The sequence below is a fragment of the Onychostoma macrolepis genome, chromosome 02, assembly GCF_012432095.1.
Source record: "Onychostoma macrolepis isolate SWU-2019 chromosome 02, ASM1243209v1, whole genome shotgun sequence".
NCBI classification, from domain to species: domain Eukaryota; kingdom Metazoa; phylum Chordata; class Actinopteri; order Cypriniformes; family Cyprinidae; genus Onychostoma; species Onychostoma macrolepis.
In genome coordinates, this window is record NC_081156.1 from 34,246,207 (window position 1) to 34,264,162 (window position 17,956).

General features: G+C 40.2%; 1 protein-coding gene across 1 annotated transcript; it reads right to left on the reverse strand.

The window, feature by feature from the left end:
- Positions 1-12,176: 12,176 nt before the first annotated feature.
- On the reverse strand, positions 12,177-17,882 carry LOC131522086 (phospholipid hydroperoxide glutathione peroxidase-like). The gene is made up of 7 exons (XM_058747330.1): positions 17,745-17,882; positions 16,129-16,223; positions 14,976-15,120; positions 13,588-13,739; positions 13,349-13,373; positions 13,167-13,226; positions 12,177-12,498 (listed from the first exon to the last, which is right to left on the reverse strand). The coding sequence occupies exons 1-7, from the start codon at positions 17,808-17,810 to the stop codon at positions 12,466-12,468; spliced, it is 576 nt and encodes a 191-aa protein (XP_058603313.1). The 5' UTR covers positions 17,811-17,882; the 3' UTR covers positions 12,177-12,465.
- Between the last annotated feature and the right edge of the window lie 74 nt (positions 17,883-17,956).

Consider the following 17,956-nt stretch of genomic DNA (forward strand, 5'->3'; position numbering starts at 1 on the left):
AATGCATGAATACAACCTCTAAATCATTAAAACTGAGAAAAGTTTTCAGCTTGCGAAGCCCATAAGCTGCAAAAAACTGGCTCTGACTACAGAGTTAATTTGTTTGTCAAATTTTAATTCAGGATCAAAAATAACTCCCAGATTTTTAACCTTTTCACGGATGTTGTCTTCAAAAGGGCCCAGAGTAGGTCTTAAATTTTGTAAAAGGTGAGAAGGACCAAACACCATAACTTCTGGCCATCCAATTCTTAATGTCCTCTAAACAAGCCAGCAAAGAGGACACTGAATCAGAACCTGATTTTAGAGGAAAATAAAGCTGAGTATCATCTGCATAAATATGGTATGAAACTTTATGAGACTCAAATATAAAACGAAGAGGGAGCAAATACAGGGAGAATAAAATTGGACCCAAATTAGAGCCCTGGGGTACCCCACAAGTGATGGGAACTGAGCTTGATGAAAATTCACCAATTTCCACCGAAAAACTCCTGTTTGTGAGATACGATGCAAACCAGTTTAATGCAGTACCACAGATGCCAACCTCAAGATTTAATCTTTTTAACAAGATGCAGTGATCTACTGTATCGAAGGCAGCGCTCAGGTCCAATAACAAGAGAATAGTAAAGTTACCACAGTCTGCAGATAACAAGATATCATTTACTATTAAAAGAGCTGACTCAGTACTATGTTTTGCTCTGAAGCCAGACTGGAAAGGATCCAGAATATCATTAGACTTTAGATAAAGGGAAATCTGGTTTAATACAACCTTTTCCAAAACTTTGTGCAAAAACGGCAGTTTTGAAATAGGCCTATAATTATTTAATTCAGTGGGATCAAGGTGTGTTTTTTTTGATTAAAGGCTGGACCGCCGCCTTTTTAAGGCAGGAAGGAACAATGCCTGTTTTATCCTGTTTAATGCCTAATTTATCCTTTTTCCATCTTCTTTCTGCCCTTCTGCAATCCTTCCTTAAAGCTTTAAAGTCATGCTCTGATAACGAGCAACTGTGATTCAAGTTCGCCCTGCATGGGTATAAACAGCGGGGCATTTTCCCAGTGGGCCGACGCACTTAAGGGGCTGACAGAATATTTATTTATTTTATTTTTTAGCCAAGGACCATCATGCAAGGACAGCGAGCAGCAAGTGGCCCATTGGTTTGTCTACGTAAACCACCCAATCACAATGCGCTATAGACAGAGTGATGAAGTACTTTGCTCCACCTATAAGGATTGCTTTACCCCTCCCCACTTCACCTATGCGTCTCAAAAAGCTTCACCCCTTAACATATGTGGAAATGTTACAAAGTCTATAAACGGAACGTTAACAGAGGCCAGAGACGGGACACGATGAAGACTAGGGATGGAACGATGCACTGTGAGCTGGATGAAAAACAATTCAAATATGTGACAATTCAAATCAGTTGAGATGCCAAACAAATTGCGATACAGTTGGGGGCAGGAGTTTACATAAATGTATCTCTGAGGGGAACTGACTGTCTTTAGAAAAGTTTCGTTGCCATTATCCTTTCATCTTACTACGGAGCCCGGGAAGTCACCTGTAGGAGAAAAAAAAAACAATCCGTGCCGATGGTTTTGCAATCCGTTCCCTCAGTTTATAAACCGTACTCATGAATTCTTAAACTGTTCCCTCGGTTTAACAAAGCGTGCCCACGGATTAATAAACCGTACCCACGAATTTCTAATCCGTGCGCTCAGATTTTGCAAACCGTACCTTCGGTTTTACTCACGGATTCATGCAGCAAGCTCCTAGGTAGCCTATGTGTTAACGAATCATATTGTTTGATTGTTTTATTGTATATTATTATGTGGAATAGGCCTACAGCAAATCGTAACGGATACGAGTTGGAATACAACGATTTAATAAGAAAGATGTGCGTCAAAATCTTGTTTAATTTGTGATCATCTTAGCACTTGATTATTATTGTATAATAAACCTGGCATTGTGACTGACTTTTGGAGTCATTTGTTCCTCTATTGTAAGTCGTTTTGGATAAAAGCTTCTTATAAATGCATGTAACCTAAATATATAACAACAACAACAACAACAATAATAAAGTAATAGTCATTATTATTATTTTAATTTATAGGCTAAATAAATGAGTGCACTTAAGATAGTAAAATGTTTGTCACAAGCCAGGCTTAAATTCGGGTCTCTGGTGTGGTGGTTGAGAGACCTACCACTGAGCCATGGGAGTGGTAATGTTAAACCCAAATGAAACACCTTAGGCAGTAATCCAGGAAATGTCGATTTATTAAAAAAAAAAAAAAAGTCTGCAAGAATTATTCAACAAAAGTTCTTCTCGGACCGAGGTATTAACAACATGGAGAAGACAAGACAGGTTTTAGCAATGAGACATGAAACATGGGGTTAATTCTAAGTGAACAGGGAAGAAACAAACGATAGGAAACAGGGTTAACTTTCCTTGCTATGCGAAAAGGGCCAATGTATTTCTGGGAAAGCTTCCTTGATTCGACCTGGAGGGGCAGGTTCTTTGTGGCGAACCAGACACTTTGACCAGCTCGGAAATTAGGGGCTGTCGGGCAGCGGCGATTAGCCTGACGTTGGTATCTCTGGGAGGTCTAAAGAAGGGCACGCCTAACCTTCCTCCAGGTCAGCTGACAGTGTTGGACAAAACCGAACTGGCATTCAAAGGGGGATAGTCCAGTGGCCGAGGACTGGAGGGTGTTGTGGGCATATTCTGCCCATATGATGTAGGTAGCCCAAGAGGTGGGGTTATTGGCCGCCATACACCGCAGAGTGGTCTCCAGATCCTGGTTAATCCGTTCCATCTGGCCATTAGACTCGGGATGGAACCCAGACGATAGGCTGGCTGTGGCCCCAACCAGCTTGCAGAAGGCCCCCCAGAACCGGGACGAGAACTGGGGCCCTTGGTCGGAGACAATATCTAGGGGAATTCCAAACACCCGGAAGACATGGTTCATGTGGAGTTCTGCTGTTTCTTTGGCTGAAGTCAACTTGGGCAGGGGAATGAACCGTGCGGCCTTAGAGAACCGGTCCACAACCACCAGGATGACAGTGTTGCCCTGGGATGGTGGGAGTCCCGTGACAAAGTCAAGGGAAAAGGTGCGACCATGGCCTACGGGGAACGGGTAAGGGTTTGAGCAGTCCCTGAGGTCACTGACGTGTAGAATTTCCCTGGTTGCACACGGGGCAGGCCTCCACATAGACCTTAACGTCCTCTTTGATGGACGGCCACCAAAACCGCCTCTGGAGGAAGTCAAGAGTGCGCGCATTTCCCGGATGGCACGTCAAGGGAGACTCATGACCCCACTGCAAGACCCAGGCCCGGGCAGATTGAGGGACATAGAGGCGTACCGTGGGACCACCTCCTGGGTCTGGCTCTTGGGCTTGAGCCTCTCGCATCACCCTTTCCAGTTCCCACTGAAGGGGCACGACAATCCTAGACCTCGGAATAGTCGATGCCAAAGGCTTGTCCTGTGTCTCGGGAGAGTAGGCTCGGGATAGGGCATCCGGCTTGACATTCTTGGTGCTGGGTCTGTAAGACAGGAGAAACTGGAATCGATTAAAAATGATGATGAACCCGAGAAACTGAGCCTGGGTAACATGAAACTCACATTTCTCGGGCTTCACGTAGAGATGATTGTCAAGAAGTCTCTGGAGGACCCTGTTGATGTGTCCCCCGTGCTCCTCCAATGACCTAAGGAAAATGAGGATATCATCAAGATATACAAAGACGAATTGATTAAGCATGTCCCGGAGAACATCATTTATAAGTGCTTGGAATACAGCAGGGGCATTGGTGAGCCCGAACGGCATCACCAGATACTCTTAGTGGCCCGTGGGGGTGTTGAAGGCTGTCTTCTATTCGTCCCCCTGTTGGATCCGCACGAGATGGTAAGCGTTGCTTAGATCCAGTTTAGTAAAAATGGAAGCCCCTTGTAGTAGTTAAAAAGCAGTGGCCATGAGAGGAAGGGGGTATCGATTCCAGACCGTGATTTTGTTGAGGCCCCAGTAATCAATACATGGCCTAAGACCCCCGTCTTTCTTCCCCACAAAGAAGAAGCCTGTCTCAGCAGGGGAAGTAGAGGTACGGATGATGCCGGCTGCCAAGGACTCCTTAATGTAGGTATCCATTGCTGTGTGCTCAGGGGGAAGACAAGGAGAAGATCCGACCCCTGGGAGGGCAGGAGCCAGGGAGTAGCACAGTCGTAGGGGCAGTCAGGTGGTAAGGAGGTGGCCCGGGACTTACTGAATACTGCCTTGAACTGATGATAAGAACTGAGGACTCGAGACAGGTCAACAGACTCTTGAAACTCGGAACTAGGGGCTGAGGGACTCAGGTAGGTGAGATGGCAAGTGGAACCCCAGCTCAGAATGGTGCCAGCGGACCAGTTGATCCAGGCATTATGTCTGCATAGCCAGGGGTTGCCCAGAATAACAGGATACTCGGGAGGGTCAATAAGATAGAAGGTCTTCTCCTGCTGGTGTTGATGGATGGTGAGTCGCAGGGACTGAGTGGCCTCTGTTACTCTGCCTGGTTCCAGAGGTCTGCCATCCAATGCCGTAACTGCCTGGGGATGAAGAAGAAGTTGGGTAGGGATCCCAAGTTCCTTAGCCAAGGATAGATCAAGGAAGTCGCCTGTGGCGCCAGAATCGATCATGGCCTGGACCCGATGCTGGTGGCCCTCCCAGGACAGAGTGGCTGGAATAGCTAGAACGGCGTTAATAGGAGGAGCTGTAATTTTCCCCATCACAGCCCTCCTGTAGCTGGGCGAGGATAACCGTTTCCCGAGAGCTCGGAACAAGTGGAGTGAAAGTGGCCAGAAGCACCGCAGTAGAGGCAACGTCGCTCCCTCATGCGACGTTCCCTCTCGTTGGGAGAGAGCCTGAAACGACCCAACTGCATGTCCTCCGGGGAATCATGGAGCTGTTCAGGAGCCGGAGAAGCCCTGGAGGCAGGAATACGAACTGGGGAAACAGACCTGCTCACAGGAACTTGGGACTGAGATGCCTTGCGGCGAGCCACCCTCCGCTCTCTCAGGCGATTGTCCAGGCGGATGGCCATCACAATGAGGGACTCGAGATCAGCAGCTGGTTCTCGGGTAGCTAACTCATCTTGAAGGGGCTCGGACAGCCCTCCCTGAAAGCAGACCATCAACGCCTCATTGTTTCATCCGCTTCCTGCTGCGATGGTCCGAAACTCGATGGCGAAATCTGCGGTGCTGCGGGAGCCTTGATTAAGCAGGCGCTTGGAAGCTTCCCGACCACTGACTGGATGGTCAAACACCATAGGACTCATCAAAGGCCGCATAGGACTCACAACAGGCATCCTGGGATTGCCACACCACGGAGGCCCAGGAGAGCGCCTTGTCTGAGAGAAGGGTAATTATGTAAGCAATCTTGGAGCGGTCTGTAGGAAAACTTGAGGGCTGGAACTCGAAGGTTAAGGAGCATTGTGAGAGAAAACCCTGGCATGAACTAGGATCCCCAGCAAAGGGCTTGGGAGGTGGTAATCAAGGCTCTACAACTGAACTAGGCCTGTTGCCACTCGGGGGTGAAGCAGAGGGAGGTGAAGCACCCGAGAGCCGTTCAAAGAGCTGGCGGATGGAACCCATCACATCGGCCAGGAGTTGAGAGTGTTTGGTCATTAGCTCCTCCTGAATTCGTGGGTACGGTTTATTAATCCGTGGGCACGATTTGTTAAACTGAGGGAACAGTTTAAGAATTTGTGAGTATGGTTTATAAACTGAGGGAACGGATTGCAAAACCGTCGGCACGGATTGTTTTTTTTTCTCTTACAGGTGACTTCCCGGGCTCCGTATCTTGCCACTGAAAGATGCATATCAAAATAATGCTCATAAGCGCAGCTCTGCTTTGTTTACAGCGGTAACCCAGGAAACACTACATTGCCTGTTACATAAGCATCACCTGCTGGCAGAGAGTGAATTAGCATTTTTAGCATACTTAAGGCCAGTTCAGTCTTAGCAGAGCAAATTAACAGCTTGTTCACTCTTTCTTGTCTCTTGCTTAAAGGAAAAAAGCAATTTGTATCAGAATCAGCTCATTTGCTGACAATTAGAATTTTCCATGAAAAATCATGATCAGTGCATCTCTAGTTTTTGTTGATAGCCTACTGCTTAGTTTCCTCAAACAGTCATAAGTTTTACTGACTATAAAAGAGATAGTTCACCCAAAAATGAAAATTCTGTCATTTTTTACTCACCCTCATGTTGTTCCAAACCCGTAAGACCTCCGTTCATCTTCGGAACACAAATTAAGATATTATTTTATGAAATCTTAGAGCTCTCTGACCTTCCCATAGGTAGCAAGGATCCTTACATGATCAAGGTCCAGAAACGTAGCAAGGAAATCGGTAAAATAATCCATGTCACATCAGGGGTTTAACCACGCCCGGCTCCACGGGGGGGCCAGGGTGGGCCTGGCCCACCCAATCAGAAGCTTGGCCCACCCTGGCCCCACACATAACAGCCAATCACAAAATTGTTGTGATATTCAACTGAGGTTCATATATTTTTTTATTTTTTGTTTTCTTACCGCCCACACCCACATACGTGCTAATACTGTATTTTCGCGCATCAGGGAGCCGCTATCAATATGCGCAGAATTTAAATCCTTTTGAATGAGCGCTTTCACTTTCGATTTGGCCATCACGCGTACAGTGCTCTGTGTAAAGGGAGAACATCTTACAAGATCAGATATTTGTCAGTGAGCTAAGAATCTGTTGATGCATGGTCTTGTCAGTCTCAGTGGTGTAGTGCAGGGTATATTCAGGTATACGGCGTATCAGTCGGCTTTGCGTAGCCTATACCTACTTCTAAATACCCTCTGATGCGCATTCAGTGGTGCCTTGCATTAGCCAAAATAATGACAGTCCACCACATGATTTGCTAATCAAATCATCTGTGAATAAATGCAAATATTCCCTAAAAACACCCAGTAAAGACAGTGATGCGTACATTTGCCCGTCACTGCATGGGAGAAACTGGATATTTATTTTTTATTTTTTTCCCAAATAGAGATCATATTCTCCTATGATTCTCAATAGACAACTAAACAAATAGCTTGTAATTTACTAGAGGTTCTGACAAAATGTTAATTGCTGCGGTCTATTTAATTTTTAAAATTTAAATTATGTATTGCAAAATTTGCACCTCTGTTGTGGCTAATATTAATTTCATAATTATCCTTACTCCGTGAAGTAGCAGAAGTTAAGTGAAAATGTGCAAATTGGGGTGAATTAAATGCAAGTCTTAAATGTCACTGTTTATAATATAAGGCATTCGTCCTTTCACTTTAAAAAAAAATGGGGGCATAAAAAGAGTAGCCTATCCCCCCCCCCCAACTCATAACCCCTGCCCACCTGGAGTATCACTTGGCCCACCCTTCATCTCGTATCTGGAGCCGGGGCTGGGTTTAACTGTAATTTTACGAAGCTACGAGAATACTTTTTATGCGCAAAAGAAAAAAAAATAGCGACTTTATTCAAATTCGTCTCCTCCACGTCACCCTAGGGCCATTTTGAAGAATATCCGCTTGACGGAAACTGATACACTCTTCTGTGTTAGCCTCATACCGGATGCGCTGTTTTCGTTCAGATCAAAGCGTAAATATACATAGAAGACATATCCGTGCGGTGCGGCTGACACAGCGTACGCAGTTTCCGTCCAGCGGACATTCTCCAAAATGGCGCTACGCTGACGTAGAGGAGACGAACTGTTGAATAAAGTCGTTATTTTTGCTTTCTTTGCATACAAAAAGTATTCTCGTAGCTTCATAAAATTACGGTTGAACCACTGATGTCACATGGATTATTTTACCGATCTCCTTGCTACGTTTCTGGACCTTGATCGTTAGGACCCTTGCTGTCTATGGAGGATCTGAGAGCTCTCAGATTCCATCAAAAATATCTTAATTTGTGTTCCGAAAATGAACGGAGGTCTTACGGGTTTAGAACGACATGAGGGTGAGTAATTAATGACAGAATTTTCATTTTTGGGTGAACTATCCCTTTAACAGCAAGTCAGGAGTGAGTGATACACTGGTCCACTATACACAGTAAACACACAGTTTTAGTGTGTACCTGGTATTCCCTATGTTATGGGTTCCAAATGTGTGTGTGTGTGTGTGTGTGTGTGTGTGTGTGTTCGTGTGTGTGTACGTGTGTGTATTTTGAACGACAGTCCTAGGCTATATGCAGGTGCTGTCCGGCTGGAACAATTCTGATCATAGTGGTGGGCTGCTTGGACCAAAAAATGCCAGGGCTGATTTTTTGACCCAGTCCAGCCCTGGCAATACAGAAAAATCAAATATCTCAATATTCTCATAGATTTCTCACAGATGTTTTTAAACAAAGACTGAAAGAGTTGATGGTGATGTCATGTGACTGTGATGTACAGTCATGGACAAAAATATCGGCACCCTTGGAATTCTGTCAGAAAATGCAACATTTCTCTCAGAAAATTGTTGCAGTTGCAAATGTTTTGGTACTCACATGTTTTGTTTTGTTTTTGCATTGGAACAACACAAAAAAAAAACAGAATAAAAGTCAAATCTGATATAATTCCACACAGAACCCAAAAAATGCACTGGACAAAATTATTGGCACCCACCAAATACATGACTGTATTTGGTAACACCCCCTTTGGAAAAAATAACTGTAACCATGAATGAGTTTCTTACACCTCTCTACTGGAATTTCTGACCACTCTTCTTTTGCAAACTGCTCCAGGTCATTCAGATTTGAAGGATGCCTTCTCCCAACTGTTCCAAGTGCAAATGTTTTGGTATTCACATGCTTATTGTTTTTGTTTGCACTGCAACAAGGCAAAAAAAAAAAAACAGAGAAGAAATGTCAAACTTGATCAAATTTCACACAGAACTCAAAATGGACTGGACAAAATTATTAGCACCTTGTCAAAATTATAAGAAATAATTGCTTTTCAAGCATGTGATGCTCCTGTAATTTGTATTTAGACACACCTGTGGCAAGTAACAGGTGATATAGTAATCACACTTGCAACCAGTTAAAATGGAGAAACATTGACTCAACCTTTGTGTGGGTGAAGATGGCAGAAGTACATTCGCGAGATGCCTGGATAGCCCACAGTCATTATGCTACACCATATCGCCCTCTACTGGATGTAAAATGCTTTGCAGTACATTTTGTCATTTTAGAATGTTAAATTCTACTTCTGTAGTTATTTTGGTGAAAGTAACTCAAAGGTAATACAGGAGTCATATAACGCATTACAATTCTGAGACAGTAATATTGTAAGGTAAGGAATTACTTTTAAATGTTCCAGTGCAAACAAAAAAACATGCGAGTACCAAAACATTTGCAACTGCAACAATTTTCTGAGAGAAGGGTTGCATTTTCTGACGGAATTGCAAGGGTGCCGATATTTTTGGCCATGACTGTAGTTTGTTAGCCTACATTCAGCTTTTTACATCTGCCAATTCTATTTAGGCTTCAAAAAAGTGTTAATTTGTGAAGATTATCATGATGAACAAAACGTGTAAGAATCATAAAGTTTATAAAATCACTAATTTCTGCAATAATCCAAAAGCCAAAGGAAAAATCCTATCGTTTTTTTGTCAAGGGATAATATGTCAAGAAAATGTCAAAATACTACAGACCTCCTGTGCGTACAAATATGAAATAACACACACAGTTATGAGTGAATGCGAGCCAGTGTGATTTGCGGTGTGTCTCACCAGATAGTCGTCCGGTCGAATCCCGAAGAGCTCTCTGAAGTAGCGGAAAGCCACCGGAGCATAGGTTTTAAACCTGAAGTCTGGATAGTGATGCGCCGGCGTCAGATTACTGCCTTCACTGAGAGACACACACACACACACACACACACACACACACACACACACACACAAACACACACACACCAAATCTGGATTATCTGACCAATGATTTTATATTTCACAAAACTACACTTTTTTTGCAGAGTGGAAGAGACTTCTTATCAAAGACATTAAAAAATCATGTGAACACTAGTGTAACATATATATTTTTATATTTACAGTTTTTTTTCAACTGCTTACACACATTTTCAAAACTTTGCCTCTTTTGCCTTTAAACACATAATGCAAACATAAATGCAAAATGCCTCACATCTCTTGCAAAATGAAGACACATCTTTGCCATAATATTAATTCCTGTTAGATTTGTGTGTTACATAGAGAATTGTGTGTTATGTTTTGCAAAAAGTGTTTTATGAAATTGAAAACTGAGTCAAAGGCTGAGAATTATTGTATGGTTTTGCAGATTTGGTGTGTGCTTCTGCTGTTTGAGTGTCAGCTTTCAGAAACTGTGACAAGGAAAGATTTTGTGTGTAAACTGTTGAAAAATACTGTAAGTGAATAAGCTGCTCAGCCCATGAAGCATCGCAAATGATATAATAAATCAACACACAATATACAGGTGCATCTCAATAAATCAGAAAGTTGAGTGGAAGGAAAAAGTGTGGAAGGAAAAGATGCACAACCAACCGAGAGAACCGCAGCCTTATGAGGATTGTTAAGCAAAATCTATTCAAGAATGTGGGTGAACTTCACAAGGAATGGACTGAGGCTGGGGTCAAGGCATCAAGAGCCGCCACACACAGACGTGTCTTACCTGGGCTAAGGAGAAGAAGAACTGGACGGTTGCCCAGTGGTCCAAAGTTTTGTATTTCATTTGGAAACCAAGGTCCTAGAGTCTGGAGGAAGGGTGGAGAAGCTCGTAGCCCAAGTTGCTTGAAATCGACGTGTAACAGAAGCATGAATGTAAAAGATCCTCCGCGTACCGAGATCTGCAGCATCCATCACCGCGTCCGCGTCCTCCGCCGCGCATCCTCCAGCCGCGGCTCCCTCCATCGGATCCGGATCAAGCGAGCCGCGGAGCGTCAACGCGAATCAGAGCAAGCAAACACGGAGCGCGCGTCATGACCTGGGTCCGCGGTGCGGCGCGTGTGCGAGCCTGTGCGCGCTCCCGATCCAAGCAGCAGTGACGTCACCCGAGTATCGCCTTTCACAATGACGTCAGTCACGGAGGAATTTACACATTTCATTTAAATATAATTCTATTAATTTTAATTACGTTTAAAGCACTATAAAAGCCTCCAGTTTTCCAGTAAATTAAATATTGAAAGAACAAATTAACCATTAAAAAAGAAAAGAAAAAAAGGAAAGCACCGCAGTTTTTAAATGGGAAAATACCGCTCTCTAGCGGGTGACCCTCAAACTACAATACACTTGAAAACACACACACACACACACGACACTTATCAACTACAGTTATTTATTCAAGGTGACTATCAAGACACTTAGAGGGGATAATCTACATGGAGGGTCAGAAAATTTAGAAACATTTTTCTTAATAAAATACAGCTGAAATAAAATTAAATTTAAGATGAAAAATGTTAACTTATTTCAGTTAGTTATCAAAGCAACATTAATAGTTTTTGTTACTAAAATTACTAACTGGAAAAAAAAATAAAAATCAAATAGTAATGCTTTAAAAAAAGACAAAAGCATAAAACTAATTTTTTTATTTTTAATAAAAACTATGAATTGTTATAAATTATACTAACATAACTGGGCAAAAATGGCAACACAATTCACAAAATATTAAAAATGTAAAGGGAAAAAAGTGAATTTCCTTCTTTTATCTCGTTATTTGCCATCAGCCACCCAAATCATTTTTAATGTTAAATGCATTTATGTCAAGTCTTGTGCATTACAGCTATTTTTGCATTTAATGCTGATTTTTTTGCATTCATGATTCCACTTCATTAATGTAAATAAATACATTTCAATTGATTTAAGTTATTTCAGGGTTTCCAAAATGCAATTTGCAATGGAGGTAATGAATAATTTATCAAATAATACTAATATAAAATTAAATAATAATAATAATAATAAGAAGAATTAAATAATTTTAATAACTACAATAAAACATTTACTGAAAAAAGAATAAATAAAATGAAAAAACAACTTCTGGGCTTTAACCACTATATCTGACCTACAGTGCTATAATGAATTATTGATGTGGATCGGGTCATTTATATGACGGTCAAAAAGCAGCCCAATTTACCTGCACTCCCATATATGACATGATAAACATCACTCAGTCTAGTAAAAGAAAACATTCATACACAGGAAGTTCTGATGTTACTCTTTAATCATTACAGCTGTTCATTAGAAAAGCTTCTTCAAATACATGAGTGTGATTTCAGTGCAGTTCAGCTCCTCTCTGCTCACGCGGCTGGACATCGCAGGCTTTTCCCAGAGAATTTGCACGCCAGAGGACATCAGGCCGTCCCCACCTGAGCACAGGCTTCAGGAACGGCCGTCACAGATCTGGGCTTCACCCTGCAACGTCCAGCCATCGACCAGAGAGGAGACGGATATCTATAAACACATGGGACGGAGATCAGGTTTGATCCAAATGGCTACAGGTACTTGGGAAGATCCTTTTCAACAACCTGATGGGACAAAAAACATTGGACTTTATTTTTTATTTAATCTTGAATTATTATACATTTAATAAAATTAATAAAATAAATGTAATTGTTTATACAATTATTTATAAACATAAAAATATTGTATACAATTTAAAACAAACAAATAAATTTAATAAGATCAATAATTGTTATATATATATATATATATATATATATATATATATATATATATATATATATATATATAAAAAACAATCAGTTTGTATCAAATTTAAAACAAGTACAAATAAATGCAATTAAATTATAAATACAAACATTTTATGCATTTCTAAAATTGTAAACATTATACAAATATTGTATACAATTTTATTATTTTATTTAAGTTTTACATTTAATAAATTCATGTTATGTATATTATAATTATGTTATAAATCCATAATTTAAAACAAAAACAAATCAGTTTAACAAAATTAAATGTAATTATATATTAAAATTCTTTTTTAATATATAAAATTTAAAATATACATTAAAATACATTTAAACAAATACATTATTTTCTAAAGTAAACTTTTTCTCAGATTCTATATATTAAAGGACTATTTATTCACCCTTATCCCGCTTCAAACATATATGAATTTGAATGATGACACAATGTAATTTTTGGGTGAAATGATTTTTTATTCACTTACGCTTGGATCGTCCGTTGGTCCGTACCTCTTCACAACCTGACCTTCTCTGTCAATGAGGAACTACGATAAAAACAACAGTTATGAGGTCACAATATTACAGCAAAAAATCAGAGAATAAATACCATCTATTAACACAATTATTAAAAAAATAAATAATAATAAAAAAATTTAAACAGTGTTACCTTAGTGAAATTCCACTTGATGTTGCTGTGGAAATAAAAACAGTTTCATGCCAAATGATCAGTGCATTACAGAATAGAATACATTCATCAAATTCAAAATAAATACATTTGTCTTCAAGTAAAAACGTTATACTCCATATATTTAAGTATTAACCATCTTAAAAATATTTCTGCTGATTTGCATAAAAGAATAAGTGACAAATAAACAAATAAACAATAAACAAACCAGTCAGACTCACTTTCCCAGAGTGCCTTTGCCTTTGGGCTGCTGCTTCATCCATTTCCAGAGCGGATGAGCTCCGTCGCCGTTCACCTCGATCTTACTGAAGAGGTCAAACTCTGCGTTGTAGCCTTTGGCAAATGCCTTGATCTCCGCGTCTGTTCCAGGCTCCTGTAGAACACACAACACCTCGCTGAACACTTCATCTGATGAGTCTTAAAGCTGAAGAACATGAGCATATGACCACTGCAAATCTGCAAGGAGTGTTTGAGTACTGTGACAATCAAGATACAGTGGCTAGAAAAGGTTAATAATATGCAGGGAAGATCAGAGTCAGAGTCACAGAGTTCCGTATGCAAATATTGTGATGACATCATCGCCGCTGGTTACATTCTGCCGCTGAACATTCCGTGAGAGTCAGCGGGGTTTCTTTCAACTTAACTCAGAATGTTTGAAGAACACTGTAATATTAAGAACTATAACAGCACACAGTGTTTTGCACATTCATTTCTTAAGACATATCTGGGAAAAAAAAAAATATTTGGGCACAGCTGTGTGTGATGGAGCAATGTCTGAGCAAATGTGTCTGAACTAAAACTATTAAAAACATGTTTGGTAATTGAAATAAAATTACATGAATCAATAAATACATAAACACACATATTAAATAAATAAACACACACACACAACCAATCTTCAACTAAATGAAAACCAGAAAAGGTTATCTTGAAACCTAAAAAACAATATTGAAACACTAAAATTATTTTTTGGAAATAAATAAAAACTAAAACAAAAATAAACCTAAAAATAATATTAAAACCCCCAAAACCCATTTAAATTGACAAAAAACTAAAATTAAAACGAAGACTGATATTTTGTATCTCTTGTTGTAAGATTAAATCTCACCCCACAACACAAAATAATCCACTTACAGCTTCACTCGTGTGACCTACTTACAGTCATGACAGCGAACGCTCTTACAGTCCGGTACATTTAATCAAAGAACAAATGTTCAGGACTGAAAGTGTTTTAATTCACAATGCAATGCCACAGCAAAGTCTTCCTTCTTCTGCAGCATGTATGCATCGCATAGAATGCAAATTTTCTGTATGCATGGATTACAGTATCCCATAATGCAATATGCTTGAACTGACCGTCCTTTTTCTGTGACAAAAGAACCTGAAGCAGTATTACAGATTTCAATATTTACTCCTTGACTCAAAAATAAAATCATTTCTGAGATGCAAACTGAACACCACTCACTGGATTAAACATGCAATGTAATCAGGTCATGAGGAGTCACTATATCATACAATACCACTGTTTAAAATACTGCATAGAGTACTATTTAGTACACAGATAAAGTATATAATGCACTACAAACTGGCATTCCGTTCCTGTACATACCTGCTTTCCAAACTGGTTGCAGGGGAAGCCCAGGATGCGTAAACCTTTCTCAGCGTACGTGGCGTGCATTGCCGCAAGCTGAGTGTAGTTTACGGGAGTCTTACCTCATTTAGAGGCTACGTTAGTGATGATGCAAACATAACCCCTGAAACACACACAAACACACTTCAGACACCACGACCCAGATTCACAGAGCAAGATTACTTATAACTGCATGCACAATGAAGAATGAGCATTAGGAGTATAATGTGGGTGAGAATAGTTCAGCCAAAAATAAAAATCTGCTGAAAATGTGCTCATCCGCAGGCCATCAAAGATGTAGATGAGTTTGTTTCTTCATCAGATTTGGAGAAAAGTAGCATACTTGCTCAGCAATGGATGCCCTGCAGTGAATGGGTGCCGTCAGAATGAGAGTCCAAACAGCTGATAAACACATCACAATAATCCACACCACTCCAGTCCATCAGTTAACATCTGGAGAAGACAAAAGCTGAAACAAATCCATCATTAAGACGTTTTTAACTTAAACACATGAGTGTTTAAGTGTTGAGTCCATAATTCATAATAACGCTTCCTCCAGTGAAAAAGTGCATCTCTTGTTGTCTCTCTCACATCAAAATCCAGCCACATATTTGTTTAGAGCTGTTTTGGCTTGTAAACAGTGCTTGATCTGTGCAGATTTCTCTCCTGATTCAGACCAGAACACTTTTTCACGAGAGGAAGCGTTATTATGGACTCATAGGAGTTAAAAACGTCTTAATGCTGGATTTGATTCAGCTTTTGTCTTCTCCAGATGTTAACTGATGGACTGGAGTGGTGTGGATTATTGTGATGTGTTTATCAGCTGTTTGGACTCTCATTCTGACGGCACCCATTCACTGCAGAGCATCCATTGGTGAACAAGTATGCTACTTTTCTCCAAATCTGATGAAGAAACAAACTCATCTACATCTCGGATGGCCTGAGTTTAAGTACATTTTCAGCAGATTTTCAAGAAACAGAAGACTTTTTTGTTTTGTTTTAATTTAAACAAACAAGTTAGTTTAATACTTCATATTAGGGGTTTGTTCAGATCACTAACCCCAAATATGAGCATTAATACAGTAACAAAGACGCTTGAGCAAGCAGTTTCTAAATGTACTCATCTGTTCACCTGTATTTCTCAAGAGACACTTCATTTCCATCGATGTCTTTGGCTGAGAACTCGTATATGGATTTGGCCGACTGCCAGTCGTTGGCTTGGGCACACTGTGATAAACAGAGAGAGGTCAGAGGTCACAGGGCATGATGAGTGTCCGCCAATCCCATCAAAATAATACTGAGCACAAGAACAATGATACACAATCATGTGCTATAAATCAATTATGCAACTTCCTCATGTGACAGCATAACTGATGAAATCTCATATTAAAGTTCATCTTTGCCCTCTGATACAGTTATGTGTGATTTTTTGATTACGCATACAACACAAGTTCCACAAAACACAAGAAACTATATATTACTTTACAGGCAGTGGGTTCAGCAAAAACTTCAGCATTAAAATTACACTGACACTTTATATAGCTATATATAGCTCCTAAACAAAGCAGTTTTTCCATCTGTGGGATTGTGTACAGAAAACACGGCCATCACACAGGATTCACGTAAACATCCTACAGCTGAGACTAGTCAGAGCTAACCAGATTTAAGAGTAATCCATTACAAGCTTACCTGAGAGTTAAGACTATATGACAGTCCTGTCATGGTTTTAATGTGTGTGAAATTAACAATTATACAAAAAAAGGACACAAATATACATATATAAAGATCATGCACTGTGGGTTTATTTATTAGTATGAAGTTTTTAGGCCTCAAATAGGACACAATCAAGTCATATTTACAGTATGAACACATGGCGTGTGGTTGAATGCGTTTTTAAAACATGCATGATCATCTCTATTTTAGATAATTCCACAAAACTGATTTTAATATAGATTTGGGGCAGACAAACGAACTCTGTGCGCTTGTGCCTATGGAGCCACTTTATGATAGTCAACATAATTCATTTATTATTTATTTACACATTGCAAATTTATCTGGAGTGATTTTTATGTTGCATACTATCATAAAGATATCAAATCTTTTAGATCATATTAATGCACCTGCAACACCCTACAATAAAAAACAAAATGCATCAACCTTATATACAAAGAACTGGTGTATTTTAGGAAACATGCAGTGAGATTTAATTAAACCTAAATAATATAATTATTATTGAATACTACTGATAATAAAATCCACTCCAAATAATGAATTTATAATTCATAAATCAACATTATCACAGGTTAGTCTCTTAACAATAAACCCACATAGCGTAACTGATTACTATTAATATTAAACTCTAAATCAACGACATTATCATTGATTTTTTTCCACGTGATTGAATTCGAAAGCCTAACGCTAAACCCAAAACAGGCCTAAAACATCAGTCTGCCCACAAAACGGACTTTAACGAGTCGTTTTGCTAAAAAAATACACAAACAAAACGAATATAAATTGATTTTAAGGCATAAAAAACCCACAGAGACATGATTTCACCATTAAAGCTAACGAGCTAACGTTCCTCCATCGGAGTGAATTAGCGGAGACACACAGGTGCCACAAATAAACACACCGGACTTTGACCTGCTTACAGCAACTACAATAACTAGCTGTTAGACAACACAAACTAGTCTAAACACTCTCTTAGACGCGTTACACAGCAGGTAAAGGTGTTGTCTGCTATCTTACCATGGCTCTAGCAAAGCTCTTGCTCCCCAGCGCCCCGATCAACAGCGCTCGCTGAAACAACCACATAGTGTTGTAGCACAAAGCCCCGCCCACCTACGGGAAAGACACGCCTCTTCGGTCAGCCTCAGCCAATCAGAGACAGTTCTCAGCGCTCGCTGAAACAACCACATAGTGTTGTGGCACAAAGCTCCGCCCACCTAAGGGAAAGACAC